This window comes from Trematosphaeria pertusa, assembly GCF_010094035.1.
Source record: "Trematosphaeria pertusa strain CBS 122368 unplaced genomic scaffold BU26scaffold_22, whole genome shotgun sequence".
Lineage (NCBI taxonomy): Eukaryota > Fungi > Ascomycota > Dothideomycetes > Pleosporales > Trematosphaeriaceae > Trematosphaeria > Trematosphaeria pertusa.
In genome coordinates this window covers 686985-703840 of record NW_022987233.1, presented here as the reverse complement: position 1 = coordinate 703840, position 16856 = coordinate 686985, and the positions used below count along the sequence as shown (strand labels likewise).

The following is a 16856-nucleotide window of genomic DNA, read 5'->3' as shown; positions in this document are numbered from 1 at the left end:
TAGAGTAGGTAGAGCCTAAGTAGCTACCTATTAAAGTTAATAGTAATCTAGAATAGCCTATATATAAAATTCTAGATAGCTATCTTTATTAAAATCGCTTTTAATACTATACTATATAGGTTACTTATAATTCTAACTCTATCTAGTATAATACTATAGGTTTTATTAACACTCTCTATAAGGTAAGAGACTTTTATATAGTATACCTAAATAAGCTAGAGCTACTATTATAATTAGATGCTTAGATTAAGGCATATAAAAAAGAGAAGACTCTAGAGAAGATAGTAGAGAATTTAAAACTTATAAGAGTAGAAGATATAAGAGTAACGCGAAGGCGCTACTAAGTAATTTAAGAAGAGAGCCTGCGACAAAGACGCCCTATAGACGTAAAAATAAGCCTTCTAGCTTAAATCTCTATAAGAATAAAGTAACTAGAGAGAAGGTAGTAGCTATAAAAGCGCTTCTAGTTTAAAACTAGCACGAATACACTTACTATAAGCTAAAAGAGATAGTTAAGAGTATAACGCGGGAGTTTTAGAAGAAGAAGAACCTAGAAGGCGTATTTTAGAGCTTAGAGACAAGCTCTCTCTATAAGAGAGAGTAATATAACAGTCTAGTTTAGAAATTTACCTTAGGTTATATAACCTTAAGTTATATAATCTTATTATATAACCTAGCCTAGCGTCTTAGCGCTTAGCACCTCTATATATAGAGCCTCTTAGAGTATTCTTCTACTTCTTACTTTTAGATAGCTAAATTTAACCTAACCTACTCTACTAGTACCTTTTATTCTTATAGCTTGTAGAGACAGTACTACCTATAGCTAACTTACCTAGCTAGGTGTTCTAGAGGCGCTTATAGTAGTAGAGACTATAAACCTAGCTCTTATATAAAGAATATATTTATAAATTTCTATAGAAAAATATTAAGGTTTTACTTAGTTATTTAAGAAAAATAAGTAAATTTTCGTTAATTTTTATTACTAAGAGAAAGTAACTAGCTTACTTATATAACTAGCTTACTTATATAACTAGCTTACTTATAAAGTATATTATAAATAGTTTACTTCTAAAGTATATTAATCTAAATAAGATAATAGTATTTAGTAGAAGCTTAGTATTTTTAGAGTATTTAGTAGTATAGAGTATTTACTAGTAAAGTACGTTAATTAATTATATAAATAATTTCTAAGTAACTCTAGTAGATACTCTAACCTAACTATAACTTAAGCTTTAACTACTCTAATCTAACTATAACTCTAAGCTTTAACTACTCTAATCTAACTATAACTCTAAGCCTATATAACCTTAACCTAATACTAATCTAGAGCTTATATAACCTTAACCTAATCTTAATATTATAAGCTATTCTCTTAACTAAGACTAAGACTTATATTTATAAGAGAAGGTAAGAGGTATACTTTAGGCTAGAATCTTTAGTAATAAAGAGGTAGACGTAATAATACTATAAATTATAAGTTATAATAGTAATTTAATAGATAAAGTAATAACTATAAGAAGCTATAAGAAGTAAGCTTCTTCTAGTTATATATATATACTATCTTAGCTAGATTAGGTGCTAAGACCTAGCTTCTATAGATTAGATCTAATCTACCTTACTCTATCTAATCTATCTAATCTACGTTATATATCTCTAATTATTCTTATAACTCTATACGTAATTCTTTATCTTATAACTTTAGACTTAGTCTACTATTTTCTCTATTCTAGCTAGCTAACTCTATTATTAATTCTCTAATTATAATACTTATCTCTTCTTCTAAAGCGTTATTCTAAAGCTCTATCTTACTTCTAGGTATAGTATTTTATTATTTTATACTATTTCTATATAAGAGTAGTACTATCTATAGTTCTATAGTATTATATTCTCTCTTTCTCTTCTATCTCTACTATACTACCTACGCGTACTAAGTCTTTAATAGTTTACTATTACTATTATACTAATCTTATTCTATATATAGATATAGATATATCTAATAACTTTTATAGTATATATTACTCTTATAATCTATGTTACGTTATTAAGATATCTTCTAGTTATTATTCTAAGTATATTATAAAGAGTTAGTTCTATAATAAGATACTAAACTAAAAGAAGGTAGAGAAGCTAGATTAGCTAGTAGCTAATTTGCGTTCTTAGTAGTCTAAGGCTAGTCTTAAGACGAAGCGCCTTGCTAAATCGCGATAGTCTACTAAGACTTATAGTAACTATCTCTAGAAATAGCTAGACTTAGCGTAGCGTTACTAGAATACGCTACTTTTCTAGAACTTAGCTAATATTAAAAAGCTAGAGTAGTTAGAGCGTAAGGTATAGTACTCTTTACTACTATAATTCTTTATATCTCTAGTTAATTCTCTTTAGTTATTTAACTAGAGTTATCTAGAGAATCTAGAGTTCTAGTCTCTAGACTTTAGTAGTAGTACTACTAATTATAAAGACTAGGTTTATAGTCTCTACTACTATAAGCGTTTCGAAATACCTAGCTAGGTAAGTTAGCTATAGGTAGTACTATCTCTATAAGCTATAAGAATAGAGTACTAGTAGAGTAGGTTAGGTTAAATTTAGCTATCTAAAGGTAAGAAGTAGAAGAATACTCTAAGAGGCTCTATATATAAAGGTACTAAGCGCTAAGACGCTAGGCTAGGTTACGTAATAAGATTACGTAACTTAAGGTTATATAACTTAAGGTAAATCTCTAAACTAAACTATTATACTAATAAAACTTCTTAAGTTTCTTAGAGTAGTTTCTAAGATTTTCTAGAAGTTTCTAAGTATCTTCTTCTAGTAGGTATTCTTTCTATCTTACTTAGTATCTCTATTAACCTTATATACGTTTTTTATCTAGTATTCTTTTAATCTTAAAGTTCTAGTCTAGTTCTACCTTAGTTTATTTATTAAGTAGTATATTATTAGGCGCTAGCTTAAGTTTAGATTTATAGAATATAGAATATATTTATATTATTAGTAGTAGCTTTAGCTTAAAGTTAATAGGTCTAAGTTACTTATTAATTTTAAAAAGTCTAATCTATAGGTAGTTAAGTTTTTTACTAAGTTATTTAGTACGTAAGTTTTTTTATAGAATAAAAACTTTATCTCTTTTCTTAAAGGTTAGTCTCTTAATTCTTTTCTTATTTACTTATTAAGTTATTTTTTCTACTATTTTCTATAGTTTATTATAGATTATTCTTATCTAGCATTCTTTTTCTTCTATCTTTAGAGAGATTATAGCTATATACGCTAAGAATCTATATATTCTAGTCTTATAGCTATAATATATCTAATAGAAAGTTATTTCTATAGTTTTTTATTTTACTATATTATAAGCTAGTTATACTATAGATAGTAGTTTAACCTAGTTATTCTATTTCTAGTTAATATAGTTTCTTAAGTATTCTTCTAGTATCTAGTTTATTTATTCTATCTAGCTATTAGTTTATAGATAGAAGCTAGTTAATATTTAGTTATCTACTTCTATTTAGCCTAATAGCGTATTCTAGAACTTAGATATAAATAGCTTATCTCTATCTATTATAACTTATTCTAGTATTCTATACTAGCTAAATAGTTATTAGCTTACCTTATATACTAGTTCTTTAGCTTTAAGAGTTTTACTAGTTAGGTAGAAGTATATATATTTAGTAAATTAATCTATAATTACTAGAATAGCGTTATACTTTCTTTATAATACTAGTTTAATTAATTAGAGTAATTTTATAATAAAGTCTATAGTAACGTATTACTATAGTACTATAGGTAGTTCTAAGAGTTATAGTAGCTTATAGAGTTAATATCTAGTAACCTTATTTTACTAGTACTCTACGTACTCTTATACTATTCTTATAACTTTTTTCTTTATTATAAAGAACTTATATTCTTAGCGTAGTCTTTTAAGAGTATACTTAATTCTCTAGTACTTATATATTATAGTACTATAGAATTTCTAGATAAACTCTATTTACTATACTTCTAGTACTTTCTATTATCTTTATATATTAGATAGTTCTAGTTTATTATTCTACTAGTTCTAGATTTTTATAATTTAGTTAATCTATAGTCTATTATATTCTAGAGTTTTATCTAGTTTTATATAAAGTATAGCTTTATATTTCTCTTTTATAGTATCTATATAGTTAGCTCTATAGCTAAGTATATCTACTACTTTATTTTTAGTACTCTTTTAGTATTAGATTATAAAGTCTAGTGTAGCTAGCGTTTCTATCTATCTAACTTATTATTAGTTTAGCGTCTTTATTATTATAAATGCTATAAGATTTTTATAGTCTAATATTATATTAATAGAGTACTTAGCGCCTTCTAAGTATATTCTTTATTCTTTTATTACTACTATAATAGCTATAAGTTTCTTATTATACATATTATAGTTAAGTTCTAGTACTAAAAACTTTCTTAAGTAGAAGAAGTATAGTTAATACTTACTATCTTCTCTAGGTTAGCTAAGGTATACCTCTAGAGCTTAGTCTAATATATTTATCTTAACTTATATTAGTTTATTTTTATTAAATATTTATAGTAGTAGTATAGTAGTAAACGTTTATTTTAGCGTCTTAAACGCTTGCTATTATAGGCCTTTCTACCTAAACTCTTAGTTTTTTTTAGTAACTTCTATAAGAGATATAGTAATTTATAAATACTTTTAGATAAACTTTTAGTAGTAGTTTATAAATTCTAGAAAGAATTATACTTCTTTTACTATTTAGAGTATAGGCTAGTCTAGAACTACCTAGACCTTATTCGCCTCTATCTAAATTCTCTATTAGGTTAGGTAGAATTCTAGGTAACTTATTTCTATATAATAAAACTTACTCTTATTAGAAGCTATTAGAAGCCTATATTTCTTAAACTTCTATAGTATTTTTTATATATAGTTCTTATATTCTTCTAGTTTTTTCTTTAAGTATATAAGTATATTATCTAGGTAAACTATAGTAAACCTTTCTATATATTTATATAGAGCTATATTAATTATACTCTAGAATGTTACTAGTATATTAGTAAGTCTAAATAGTATAACTAGATATTTATATAGACCTTCTCTAGTTCTAAAAACTATTTTCTACTTATACTCTTCTTTTATCTATATCTAATAGTATTCTTCTTAGATATTAAACTTTATAAACTACTATACTTCTATAAGCTAGTTTATAAGTTCTAAGATTATAGATTATAGATAATAATTCTTTTAAGTTACCTAGTTAAGTTAATAATAGTTAATATATAGTCTTAACTATTTATTCTTCTTTAGTATAAATAGTACTAGTAAGATTATTAGACTTTAGCTTTCTTAGATATATTCTTTATATAAGAGTCTTTCTAGATATCTTTAGAATTTCTTTTTTTACTTATAGCTAAGTAGATATATTAGTTCTAGCTTTAGCGTAGCTTTATTTTCTATAGGTATCTTATAGTTCTATAGTTTATGTTTAGGTAGAATATTATTATTCTATCTATTAAATAATAACGTAAACTTCTTATAGTTCTTTTTAATTTCTTAAGATAGTTACTTTATATTAAATTATAGCTTTTATATCTATATAACGCTAACGTCTTAAGATTATTTCTTTACGTATTTTGTTAAACCTATAAGAGATATTCTTCTAATCTTTACCTCTAGCTTTTAGTAAGCTCTTAGGTAGTATCTTACTCTAGCCTTCTATACTACTTTAGGCCTTTCTTAGAGTTCTAGCCTAATCTAACTAATATTAGAGTTATATCTTTATAGCTAATCTAGCTCTAGAAGTACGTTTATATTTTCTAGTTCTATAATATTATAGAATTATTATTTCTATATTCTCTAGATATCTAATATCTATACTTTAGTTTCTAAGTAAATCTATTCTTAGCTAAAGATAGATAGCTAGTTATCTATAAGTTATACTTAGTATAGCTATTATTTTTCTTAAAATAGTATATTTTATAGTTTTACTAGGCTAGCTAAAATATACGTTCTTACTACTTTACTATCTATATAGACTATAAGTTTTTTATTCTCTAGTATAGCTTTAACGCGCAGCGTTCTAGGTTTTAGAGTAATAATCTTATCTATAGTCTAAGTAGAGCTCTTCTAGAATAGACCTTTTTCTTAGAGCTCTTCTAGTTTTTTAATTTTAAGAAGGTAGCTAGTATTAACTTTTATTTCTTTTCTACTATATATACTAGATATTATTTAAGTAAGTATATAGTCTAATAGAGTTATATATATTTATTCTTAGCTCTCTAACTATAATATAGGTATCTCTATTCTAAAAAATACTATCTATAATTAAGTATATAGTAGTTAGAGTAATTAGCTATCTATTCTATAGTCTAGTACTATTCTCTATAGTACTAGTATTCTATAGCGTACTAATTCTAGAGTTTAGCGTAGTATACTTTGCTATAAACCTTCTTAACTAGTTCTAGCATTACTATTCTACTAGCTTTCTTCTTAGAGTATAAATTTATATATACAGTTACTTAGATTTTCTTATTATCTAGTCTCTAGGTACTAGTAGCTATCTTAACTACTATCTTTTCTTCTCTACTATAAATTATTAAGAGGTAGACCTAATAGATATAGTTATATTCTAGGTAGTTACCTTTATATAGCTAGTATAGTTTCTATTATAGATATACTTTAATTTTCTAGTTATATAGAAATAGCCTTAGAAGTTTCTTTCTTTAAGATAGTTTAGTTAGGTGTACCTTATAGAAGAGGTCTTAGTATTTATCTTTTTCTACGTACTTTAGCTACTATTATTTAGCTTTTCTAGCTCTAGAATAGTTTATAGAGAAGCTCTAGTATATTTTCTAAATATATAAATATACTTCTTTATCTATAAGGTATTCTACTAATTTAGTTATCTTCTTAAGAGTATCTAGTACCTTCTAGAATTCTTTATTAGTAAATAGAATATTCTAGTATACGTATTAATAGTTTTATACGTTATAGAATTCTACGTATATCTAGTACTATTATATATTAATACGTTATTAGATTATATCTAGAGTAAGGTATTCTATATACGTAGAGTACTCTAGTATAATAGCTTATACTCTAGCTAGATACTATTCTAAGTTAACCTTATTTCTCTAGTATATTATATAACTATTATTATAGTATACTATCTATAATAGGCTATTATAGTTAGTCTAGATTATTTTAATTATTTTCTTTCTTTTTAGGTATTCTTATATAAAGTATTCTTTTTTGCTATAGGTTAGGTATAGTTCTTTCTTAAAGTATTATATCTTTTCTTTATTCTTTAGAGTTTATTTTCTCTTCTATAGAGCTTTAACCTAGTCTAAGTCTATAGAGTCGCCTTAGAATATAGTCTATAGTTGTCTAGTTCTAACTATTACTAGCTTAGAGTAGCTTCTACTCTACTAGTATTCTAGGTTTTATTTATATTATTAGTTATTAATTTTTACTACTATCTCTATAGTATTACTTAGATTTTCTAGTTATTTAGCGTGCGTAATATTATCTTTAACTAACTTCTTTAGTTCTTTATAGAAGAGTTCTACTAGTATAAGATTATTCTAGTCTAGATAAGTACTTAGCTATCTAAATATTACTATGTACTAGAATGCTAATCTAGTTTAGTATAGTTAAAATAACTTTTTCTATACTATTTTATATATATTAACCTTTCTAAACGTTTCTCTAAGATATTTTATAAACCTAGTCTAGCTTTTAAAAATTCTATTTATAAACTACTACGTTCTCTTTATATTACTCTTATTTTCTAACTAGTCTAATATATAGAGTTTAGCCTACGTAAAAGCTTCTTCTTTTATATTTATTATAGCTTCTAGAATCTTATCTTTATTCTATAGAAATACTATAGCGTTATACTATAGATAGAGTTCTATAGCTACTAGAAATACGTTAAGGTTCTCTCTTTTACTATTAAAGCGTTAGAGTAGAGCGATCTTAGCCTAGGCCTAGCGTTTTACTACGGCTAGCTCTTCTACCTACTAGATACCTATCTTCTAGAGTACTATAATAACCTATTAGAGCTCTATAATTTATTTCTTTATAGTTAGCTTCTAGGCTTAAGTCTTTTCTAACTAGGTTCTAACTATTAATATAGTTATTCTACTCTTTAATATTAGATAGTTATTTTATTATAAGCTATTCTCTTAACTAAGACTAAGGCTTACGTTTATAAGAGAAGGTAAAAGGTATACTTTAGACTAGAATCTTTAGTAATAAAAAGGTAGACGTAATAATACTATAAATTATAAGTTATAGTAGTAATTTAATAGATAAAGTAATAACTATAAGAAGCTATAAGAAGTAAGCTTCTTCTAGTTATATATATATACTATCTTGGCTAGATTAGATGCTAAGACCTAGCTCTTGTAAATTAGACCTAATCTACCTTGCTCTGTCTAATTCATCTGATCCACGTCACGTGTCCCTGATCATTCCCGTGACTCTGCACGTGATCCCCTGTCTCGTGACTTCGGGCTTGGCCTGCCGTTTCCTCCGTCCCGGCTGGCCAACCCTGTTATCGATCCTCTGATCGTAACACTCAACTCAACCTCGGGGTACCCCTAACCCATTCACCAGCGTACTTGAGGTTAATAGTTATTGGAGCTCGAGGTTCGGAGTCCGAAATCGTGCCTCAATCCTATTAACAAGATTCATGACGGTTATCTTTCCCGCTCTCATGTCGTCCTGTGTAGCCTTGGCCCATTCTTCTATGTTGTCGTGCTCCTTGCGATGCGCCACCTTTTTCGTTATGATCCCGCCGGCGATGCTTTGTCCTCTTCCTCTAGGATCCGTTTGAGTATGTCTAGGTGCTTGAGGAACCTTACCTTCCTGTCGGCGGAGACGCTCCAGCTCTTCCCTCACAGCAAGGGACGACTCGGTATCGGCGCGGGTTTTATCCGGTGCGGGGATTTGAGGGGTTGATCTGCAAATCCAAACCTCTCTCCCACTCGTCTCCAGACCCTGCATTGGAGCCCGCTTGTTCCGTTTCGTGCAGCTGACAGGTGTTTCGAGTTAGGCCGCGACTTGGGTCGTTACAATGAGATGGAAAAGTTGACACCTTTATTTCTCTTCGATTCACGAACTACCTACTAGATGGATCTCGCAGACCTAAATCTCGATAAACCACAATTTGCTCTTAGAAGTTTATTACGTTTTTGGATTTTCGCATGCCACACAGCCCTTCCGCCAGGTGTCGATGTCGTCCGTATATTGCCCTCCCAGTGAAATTGCTTGCTCGTGACAGAATCGGGCCATTCTGGCATCTTTTAACGACAAACCGCGAGGTTTATGGGTAGTCCAATGGAGATACACCGTCCTATACATCTAATGATGATTAGCCTCTATTATCTGTTCAAGGGAGTGGGTCATACGTTGTAGGTCTCAGAATGGTGATTTGAGATCTTGGATTGGATGAAGACAAGCGTCATGAAATCCTATCCTAATGTTAGCAGGCCTCTGAAAGGCGGGGACTATTCTCACAGCAGCTTTTGCAAAAGTCGGAAAGTTGAAGGATGCCTCAAGACCCATTCCTTCATTGTCAATCTTCCAGCCAAAGGAAACCAAAGGGTCTACATCTTTCTTCAGCGTCTCTGCATCTTCGCCATCTGATACTCGAAGCTGCGACAGGACTGAGTCGCGTGGTGTGGCCATTGCTTGGGTGCCTAATAGCATGGAAGTACAAAGAGACGGTTGGAACAACGGCGGGGAGGGAGGAACAGGGCTCGCCCATGCTTTTAAGTGCAATCATATCTGGACCAAACCAATTACAGCCCTCCTAGACGCAGTATGACGTCACACCGCTTCGCTACTGCACATGATTGCATTCCAGATCATCTGGTGCCATGATACACACCGGCCAGCCCTGCAAGTCGCGAACTTCGTTGACGATCCTCGAAAACCATTTTGTGGCAACAGTTGGAATCCAGTAGTCACACCTTTCGTTCCTCAGTATCCCCACTGCAAATTCCCACGACTGTCTTCCGCCTTGTCTATCCCCGGTTTTGAGTTGAGCATGAGCAATGGAAAGATAAATAATGGCTGTGGTGAAACCACGGCCGTTCTTGAAGCTGGCGTGCTGTCGTGCATCATGCAAAGCCATTCTCCATCGCCCAAGAGCTTCGACGTACTGACCTTGATAATGGGAAATGCGCGCTCGGGCCATGAGAGCGCGAACGCGGAGCAGCTGGTCGTTAATATCCAGTCGATGTTTGGTCTCAACATTGACCAACTCCTCAAGTGATCTTTCTGCCGTCTCCAGCCGGCCTTGTCCAATGTCGGCCTCAACGGACGAAAGGCCTAGACGCCTCAGTAGCCGGCCTTGCTTTCTATGCCTTTTCATGATGTCTATCTCGGACTCAGCAATCGCATGTGCTTTTCCATACTCATCAAGCTCGCAGTATATGTCTGCAAGCCTGCTGACAATAAGCGGCCGATCCTTAGTAGACGGCAACTCCTGGCATTTCCGTAGTGAGTCCCGCGCTGTTGCAAATTTGCCTATGGACTGAAAGAACTTGGCCGTAGCCAGTAGGAGCCTGCGGTTGGTATCGCTCTCGAGAGGCGACAGCGGCTTTAACGGCTCCCACTTGAACATAACTTTGGCAATGCCTCGATCGTGGCGTTGAATCATGTTCTCAACTCGAGAGAGATGGAGCCTTCCCGCTAGAGCGTAGTCTCTACGTGTCGGGCTGTGAATTTCGCTTGAGATAGGTTTGTATCTTGTCATCTGAATCAGTGAAGTCACCATGTAGGCGACATATAATGCTCTGAAAAAGCGCGACCGAAGCATGGAGGTGATCCGGTGTGGCCTTGCGTAGCAGCATGCCGGCTCGTTCGGCCGCGATACGACGGACATCCAGAGGACCGTTCTCGGCGAAAAGTAAGAGTGCCTCTAGCACATGGTTTCTGAGAGGCAAGGATGTTGTCTCCTGACATGTTAACTCGTCCACCAGTGCCCACAGGGCCTTCCTGGATTCCGTTGACCTGTGAAGCTGATGTGAGTGCTGCTCTAAATCGCTCAATCGATGGAGCATACCACGGGAGAGTATCTTCGTAGTTCGGAGGACAAGCAAAGCAAATCAACCTCAGGGCTGAGGCTTTCCACTTTGCCACTGTCTCATGAGACAAGGAGTTAGAGAGAGCGAGACTCAATTCAGAGCCAAGAGACCAAGTGGCCGTGCCATCTTTCAACAACCGCTTTTACAAAATACCAGGCTGCGCAATGGCTTGGCCGCGGCGGTTGTCATCAGACAATAGACGCACAAGCTCTGGATCGAGGCCAAACTCAAGAGCCTCGACTTTTTGAATATGGCCGTCGTCGTTCCATCGCCGTTGCGGCTGACATGTGCTCCTGAGTAGGAGATCGGGGACGTCGGAGCTGCCAAGAGCGTGGATGAGCAGGAGCATGTGGTCTGAATCCGGGAGCACGTCTCCGAAGTCTACGGAGAGATCGAGGTACGAAGACTGCAAAGTACCTAAGCAATTGTTCAGCCAAAGTCCAAAATGAGGGTTCCAAGATACTAGCCTTGGAGCTGACTTATAATCAGGTTTTGCACAAAGTCCTTGTAGCTCTTGAATTCGTCTTGCAGTCTGAGGATGAGGTGATGGAGAACATCTTGATCTGTCTTGGTAAGATATCTCTCGTATCTGGCTTGATGTCAGTACTGGGTAGTGTGTAGGGGAAGAACACTGACGTCGAGTATGGTATCTCCAACGGAAGGCAGAACACCGCCCCGATGCCACCCAGTTGACGTGCAATATCAATATACCTCTTCCCTGCGTAGCGCTCTGTATCACCGATAGGTCCTTGAATGAACGTGGTGATACCAGACGGAGCGGCGGATTTATCGTCCGATTTGGACAGGAGATATATCGTCACACAAGAGAGCCGTCGGCCCAGTTGTGCGTGGGTATCGTCGACGGGGGGTTGCCAGAACGCCTCGGGATTGTTCCTGAATCTCTCCAAGATCCGCTTCTGTGGAGTTGTATCGGGAGAATTGATGGGCAGAATCTTCGCCGACCGCTTATTCCTCTCTTTCACTTCGTAGTGAACATTGCGGGTGAATGATTTGCCGGGACCCTTGGGTAACCGCGAGCCGGGATTGGGCCTTTTCCCGGCTATTCTTCGGAATCACCTCGGTGGACTTCGTGCATGTGGCGCTCTTCCATCGTGCAATTTCCATTCCGCTTCCCAACCCAAACTTCCGACCATCACCCTCCCAACGCCGCACGCCGTGGATGCTTCCGACTGCCTGCGATTGCATCTGTGAACTGACTGCCCTTGCCCCGGCAACAGCCTTTGCCCCGGTGCTGCTTCCGCTCTTTGGCCGAGCACGGAACGACAATGACAGGATACGACCGAATCGTCGAGGCCGATGCCGAGGAGGAGTGCCGGGCTTGGATACGCAAGCTTATCGACGCAAAGGACGAAGTTGTGGCCTTTGTAGATGCTCGCCTGAATGGCGGTGGAGCCGGGACGTACAAGGGCTTCTTCAAGGGATCTTTCAACCTTAGCTACCACATCGACTTCGGCGATCGACGACCAAGCGTTCTCATCCGCTTCGCAATGCCGGGCGAGTCGGTAACGCCATGGAGGGCCGAAAAGGTCGCGAACGAGGTGCGATTCATAGAGTATCTCCGCGAGAACACCTCCATTCCTCTACCCCACATACACTGCTGGGGATCAGTGGAGGAGAGCCCGCAGCAGTTGGGGCCATTTATCATCATGGACTTCGTCCGGGGGACTCGTCTGTCGACTTTCCTCAGGCGGCCGACTGACGACGAATACGAGGCAGCGATCCTGAACCCAGATCTGAACGAGGCAACGCTCGACAAGGTCTACGAGCAAATCGCTGATTACATGCTTCAAATGTCTTGTCTCGCATTCTCCCGTATCGGCGCCATCTCCAAGGATGACGGCGAATCGGGGACATGGACTGTTACTGGGAGGCCCCTGACATTTGACATGAACATATTGGCGACCAGCACAGGCTACCCCGTGGACCAGTTTCACACTGCACCGTTAGATCTCGCGAGTGACTTCTTCGAGTTGGTGGCGCGCCAGCATCTCCTGCACCTCGATACCCAGCGAAACCTTGCCGACGACGAGGCCGACGCTCAGAGGCGGTTCGTCGCCCGTCAGCGGTTCAAGCAGCTCATCCCAAAGTACTGCACTGACAACGCCGGGCCGTTCAAGATCTTCTGCGACGACATGCAGCCCTCGAACATGCTCATTGACCCAGATACCCTCCGTATTACCGCCATGCTCGACTTCGAGTTCACGAACAGTATGCCGGCCCAGTTCGCGTACGACCCGCCATGGTGGCTGTTGTTGAGGGGACCGGGCATATGGATTGAAGACGACGGCATGGACGACTTCTTGGCCAGTTACGTGCCCAGGATGGAGCAGTTCCTACGAGCGCTGGAACGAGTAGAAGCAAAGTCGTCATTGGTCCGGGGTGGAGGCCCGGCAGAGGAACTGCGTCTTTCCACCCGGATGCGTGACTCGTGGAGGACCGGGTGTTTCTGGTTCAATTATGCGGCAAGGAGGTGCCTAGATGTCGACGTCATCTACTGGGAGGCCTTACATGATCATGAAGATGGCGATGGTCTCTCCTTGCTCGACCCGGCGACGCGGGCGGAGGCAGGGCGCTTGGTACGGACAAAGATGGAGCAGCTGAGCGCATATGAGGCCGAATGTGCCACTCGGTTTCCCGAGGAATCGTCGAAATGAGCAGTTTTCCCTCTAAAGAATGAAAGTCAAACAATCAAGCGCCTCCCCTTGCCAGATCAGGCACCCAAGCCCCCCCACTCCTCAAAGAAATCAAGAATGGAGAGAAAGACGAGTGCGGAAGTCATTCCTAGCCGAGTCCCAATCATGAATAATGGCGAAAGAAAGCGAGCGGAGCTTCGGTATCTGTCAGCCACGTCCAGCTTGCTTGGAACTTGTATCGCAGCATACCTTGGCCAGACAAGCCGGTCTCTAAGTCGTGGTGGACCCTCCTCCGCCGCCACTCTTCCTACGCTCCTTGGATGCCTCAGCCGCCTTCTTCGCCATGTCTTCTGCCTCCTTTTTCCTAGTCGCCTCCCGACGCTCCTTGGAGGCATCGGCCGCCTTCTTCATCTGCTCCTCCTCATCCGGAGTGGGGACTTTGATGAAACCGCCACTATCGGTCATGCTGGTCGCTTGGGCGGTTTAGGCTTTGGTGTTTGGAGATACGTTTGGAGAGGCTATTGAGGATTGGGATTGCACGCGTTAGAAAAGGGTACGAGACGCACTCTGATTGGCGCACATCCATTCAGCTTCCCGGAGTTCCCCCGCCGCAAGCGCTCTGCTCCCGTGACCTGCGTTCACCCGGCAACGCCAAATGAAACACACCACCGCCTGCGCAACCACCCCAACCATTATCACCGCATCACCGTCATCGCCGCCGTCTTCACCTCTTTTGGTATATTTGATCATGAAGCGTGCAGCCTCAGCCTGCGAAGATGGCACAGCGCGCAAACGTTGTCGTCGCGCCTCCACATCTACCCCGCTCGAGTCGTTCGATCCCGTGCAGTGGCTTGAGTGGGCAGAGCGCGCGCGCTCCATCTCCGCCTGGGCCTGCAGCGTTGCCTCGAACCCTCCTCGCAGCGATTCCTGCAATTCCTGCGAATCTCCCCCTGCCAGCGAAGCTGAGGTGCCAGACACCATGTCCGAGAGCTCGAGACTGCGAGACATGAAGACGGCGCAGCGGGCGCGCCCGCGGTCCTGCAGCCCGACGAAGAAGAGCTCCCAGTATCGCAACATCGTCCTGAAGCCTGCCAACATACTCGTCGATGTCATCCACGTTCTGCCGCCCGACGTCGAAGCGCTTCTCCCCAGCGATCTACGCGACATCCTTGATCCTCCCTCGCATGCTCCTCCCTCGAGCCCCCGCACGCATGCCGACGCCGCTACCGCTACACACAACGAGAATGCTGAGGAGGAGAATAACGCCAGGACAAGGGAACTGGCGGACAGGGTCAGGGAGCTCGCGGCTGTGTATCTGTTCGAGTGCCGCCTGCTAGCAGGCAAGCCAGGCTCCGAGCCCGAATACCGGACACACCTCTACAGCGACGTAGTCGAGAAGCTCGCGCGAATCCCCGCCTGGTGCCGCGTCCTCAGCGCCAGCTGCAGCGACAAGCTCTGGCGTGCCTCGCTCAAGCCGGCCCCTCCGAATCCCATCCTCGCCCTGCCCTCCTCCACCTGGCCATCTCTGCCGCCCAACCCCATCGTCGCCGCGAAGCCTCCCCAGGGCGCATCGTTTGAGTCGACACCAAACACGCTTGATTCCGACGTCGTACGCATACGGCCTGATGGCCGCGCCTTCAACTTCGCCGGCCCGCCCGCGTCCACCGCACCAAGCGAGTCCTCCACTGCCAGCGAGCTCGACGGCACGCTCACGACGCCAAAGCCAGACATAACCGTTGGGATCTCTCGAGAGGCCTTCAGCCGCGCCCATGCAGGCCTGCTTGAGTACTGGCAGGCTAAGGAGACCGTCGTCAGCGATCCGCATGCCACGCAAGGCGACATGCGATTCCCCTTCCTCATCATTGAGGGCAAGGGCCTGGTGACGAACGGCAACCTCATTGGCGCTCAGAACCAGGCCGCTGGGGGCAGAACCTGTGCAATCAGGGTGCTGGAGTCACTGGCAGAGCAGGATCCGGATCCTGCAGCCGATGGGCCGCGCATCGTCTTCAGCGTCACAACTGAGGGCGTTATCCATGAACTCTGGGTCCATTACCGTGTGGTGGACGAGGACGACGTTGTGAAGCATCACATGACGTGCCTGGGAGCCTGGAGGAGCACGCTTGAGCGCCATACGAATGAGCTGGTGGCCGCGCTGGCATGCATTCTTGAATGGGGGGTGGAGGTGTTCCATGGGCAAGTCAGGCAGGTGTTGGATAGAGTATTAGCTAATGCAGTAGCTGTGCAGTAAATATATAACGTACTTTACCTGCGAACGCCCCACACCACCGAACGCCCCAAAAATGCTAAGCTAGAAAAATCAACAGGTATTTCTTAAATAACTAACGTACTTCACTATCGAAAGCCCCACACCATCGAACACCCCAAAAATGCCAAGCCCCTACTAAATGCCACCATCTCTATCATGAAGCCCTCCACAAACGCCCAATCGACTTCAGACGAATCCCGGATACAGCTTGCGCTCCAGGCTATTCAACAGGACCCAGAGCTAAGCTTGCAGCGCGCTGCAGCTCTCTATAACGTACCGTAGGAGAAAGTCCGCGGTTGACGCGACGAAATCGCTCTACAACGCAAAAAGACATCTAATTAAACAAAGTTTACTATAAACAAAGAGCAGGCAATAGTTAAGTATATACTAGACCTAGACGCGTAAGAATTTACTCTCTAGCTTACTACTATTTAAGATATAGCTAATAAGCTACTTACTAAGTAGAAAGAAAAGGTTATAGATAAGAACTAGCTAAACTACTTTATTATATACTATTCTAAGCTTAAAATATAGCTTAATTATAAGTATAACTATTAGAAAGTAACGTACTTTACTACTAAAAGCCTTATACTACTAAACGCTCTATAATTTCTTAGCAAGAAAAATTAATAAAAATTAATAGGTTTTTCTTAAATAACTAAGTAAAACCTTAATACTTTTCTATAAAAATTTATATATATATTCTCTATAGTATATTATACCTTATAACGTACTTTATAAATAAACGCTCTATATAAACAAACGCCTTAAAAATGCTAAGCTAGAAAAATTAAAAGGTTTTTCTTAAATAACTAAGCAAAACCTTAATATTTTTCTATAAACTTTTAAATATATATAGAACT

At 39.1% G+C, this 16856-nt stretch overlaps 5 protein-coding genes across 5 annotated transcripts; 2 read left to right on the top strand and 3 right to left on the bottom strand.

Moving 5' to 3' along the window:
* Positions 1 to 9072: 9072 nt before the first annotated feature.
* Positions 9073 to 9714, bottom strand: BU26DRAFT_525020 (transcriptional coactivator/pterin dehydratase). Its single transcript, XM_033830408.1, has 3 exons — positions 9500 to 9714; positions 9391 to 9453; positions 9073 to 9343 (listed from the first exon to the last, which is right to left on the bottom strand). The coding sequence occupies exons 1-3, from the start codon at positions 9668 to 9670 to the stop codon at positions 9167 to 9169; spliced, it is 411 nt and encodes a 136-aa protein (XP_033676915.1). The 5' UTR covers positions 9671 to 9714; the 3' UTR covers positions 9073 to 9166.
* Positions 9715 to 9824: 110 nt separating this feature from the next.
* Positions 9825 to 12279, bottom strand: BU26DRAFT_535235 (uncharacterized protein; the record flags this gene model as incomplete). The annotated part of the gene is made up of 7 exons (XM_033831263.1): positions 9825 to 10678; positions 10761 to 10999; positions 11052 to 11212; positions 11279 to 11490; positions 11553 to 11662; positions 11710 to 12095; positions 12151 to 12279. The coding sequence occupies 7 exons, from the start codon at positions 12277 to 12279 to the stop codon at positions 9825 to 9827; spliced, it is 2091 nt and encodes a 696-aa protein (XP_033676914.1).
* Positions 12206 to 14229, top strand: BU26DRAFT_525018 (uncharacterized protein). The gene is made up of 2 exons (XM_033830407.1): positions 12206 to 13922; positions 13977 to 14229. Exon 1 carries the CDS (start codon positions 12360 to 12362, stop codon positions 13746 to 13748), a length of 1389 nt encoding a protein of 462 aa, XP_033676912.1. The 5' UTR covers positions 12206 to 12359; the 3' UTR covers positions 13749 to 13922; positions 13977 to 14229.
* BU26DRAFT_571638 (uncharacterized protein) lies at positions 13891 to 14192 on the bottom strand (the record flags this gene model as incomplete). The annotated part of the gene is made up of 2 exons (XM_033834162.1): positions 13891 to 13922; positions 14039 to 14192. 2 exons carry the CDS (start codon positions 14190 to 14192, stop codon positions 13891 to 13893), a joined length of 186 nt encoding a protein of 61 aa, XP_033676913.1.
* Positions 14230 to 14357: 128 nt separating the features above from the next.
* BU26DRAFT_525017 (uncharacterized protein) lies at positions 14358 to 16380 on the top strand. Its single transcript, XM_033830406.1, has one exon. The coding sequence runs from the start codon at positions 14476 to 14478 to the stop codon at positions 15973 to 15975; it is 1500 nt and encodes a 499-aa protein (XP_033676911.1). The 5' UTR covers positions 14358 to 14475; the 3' UTR covers positions 15976 to 16380.
* The last annotated feature ends 476 nt before the right edge of the window (positions 16381 to 16856 follow it).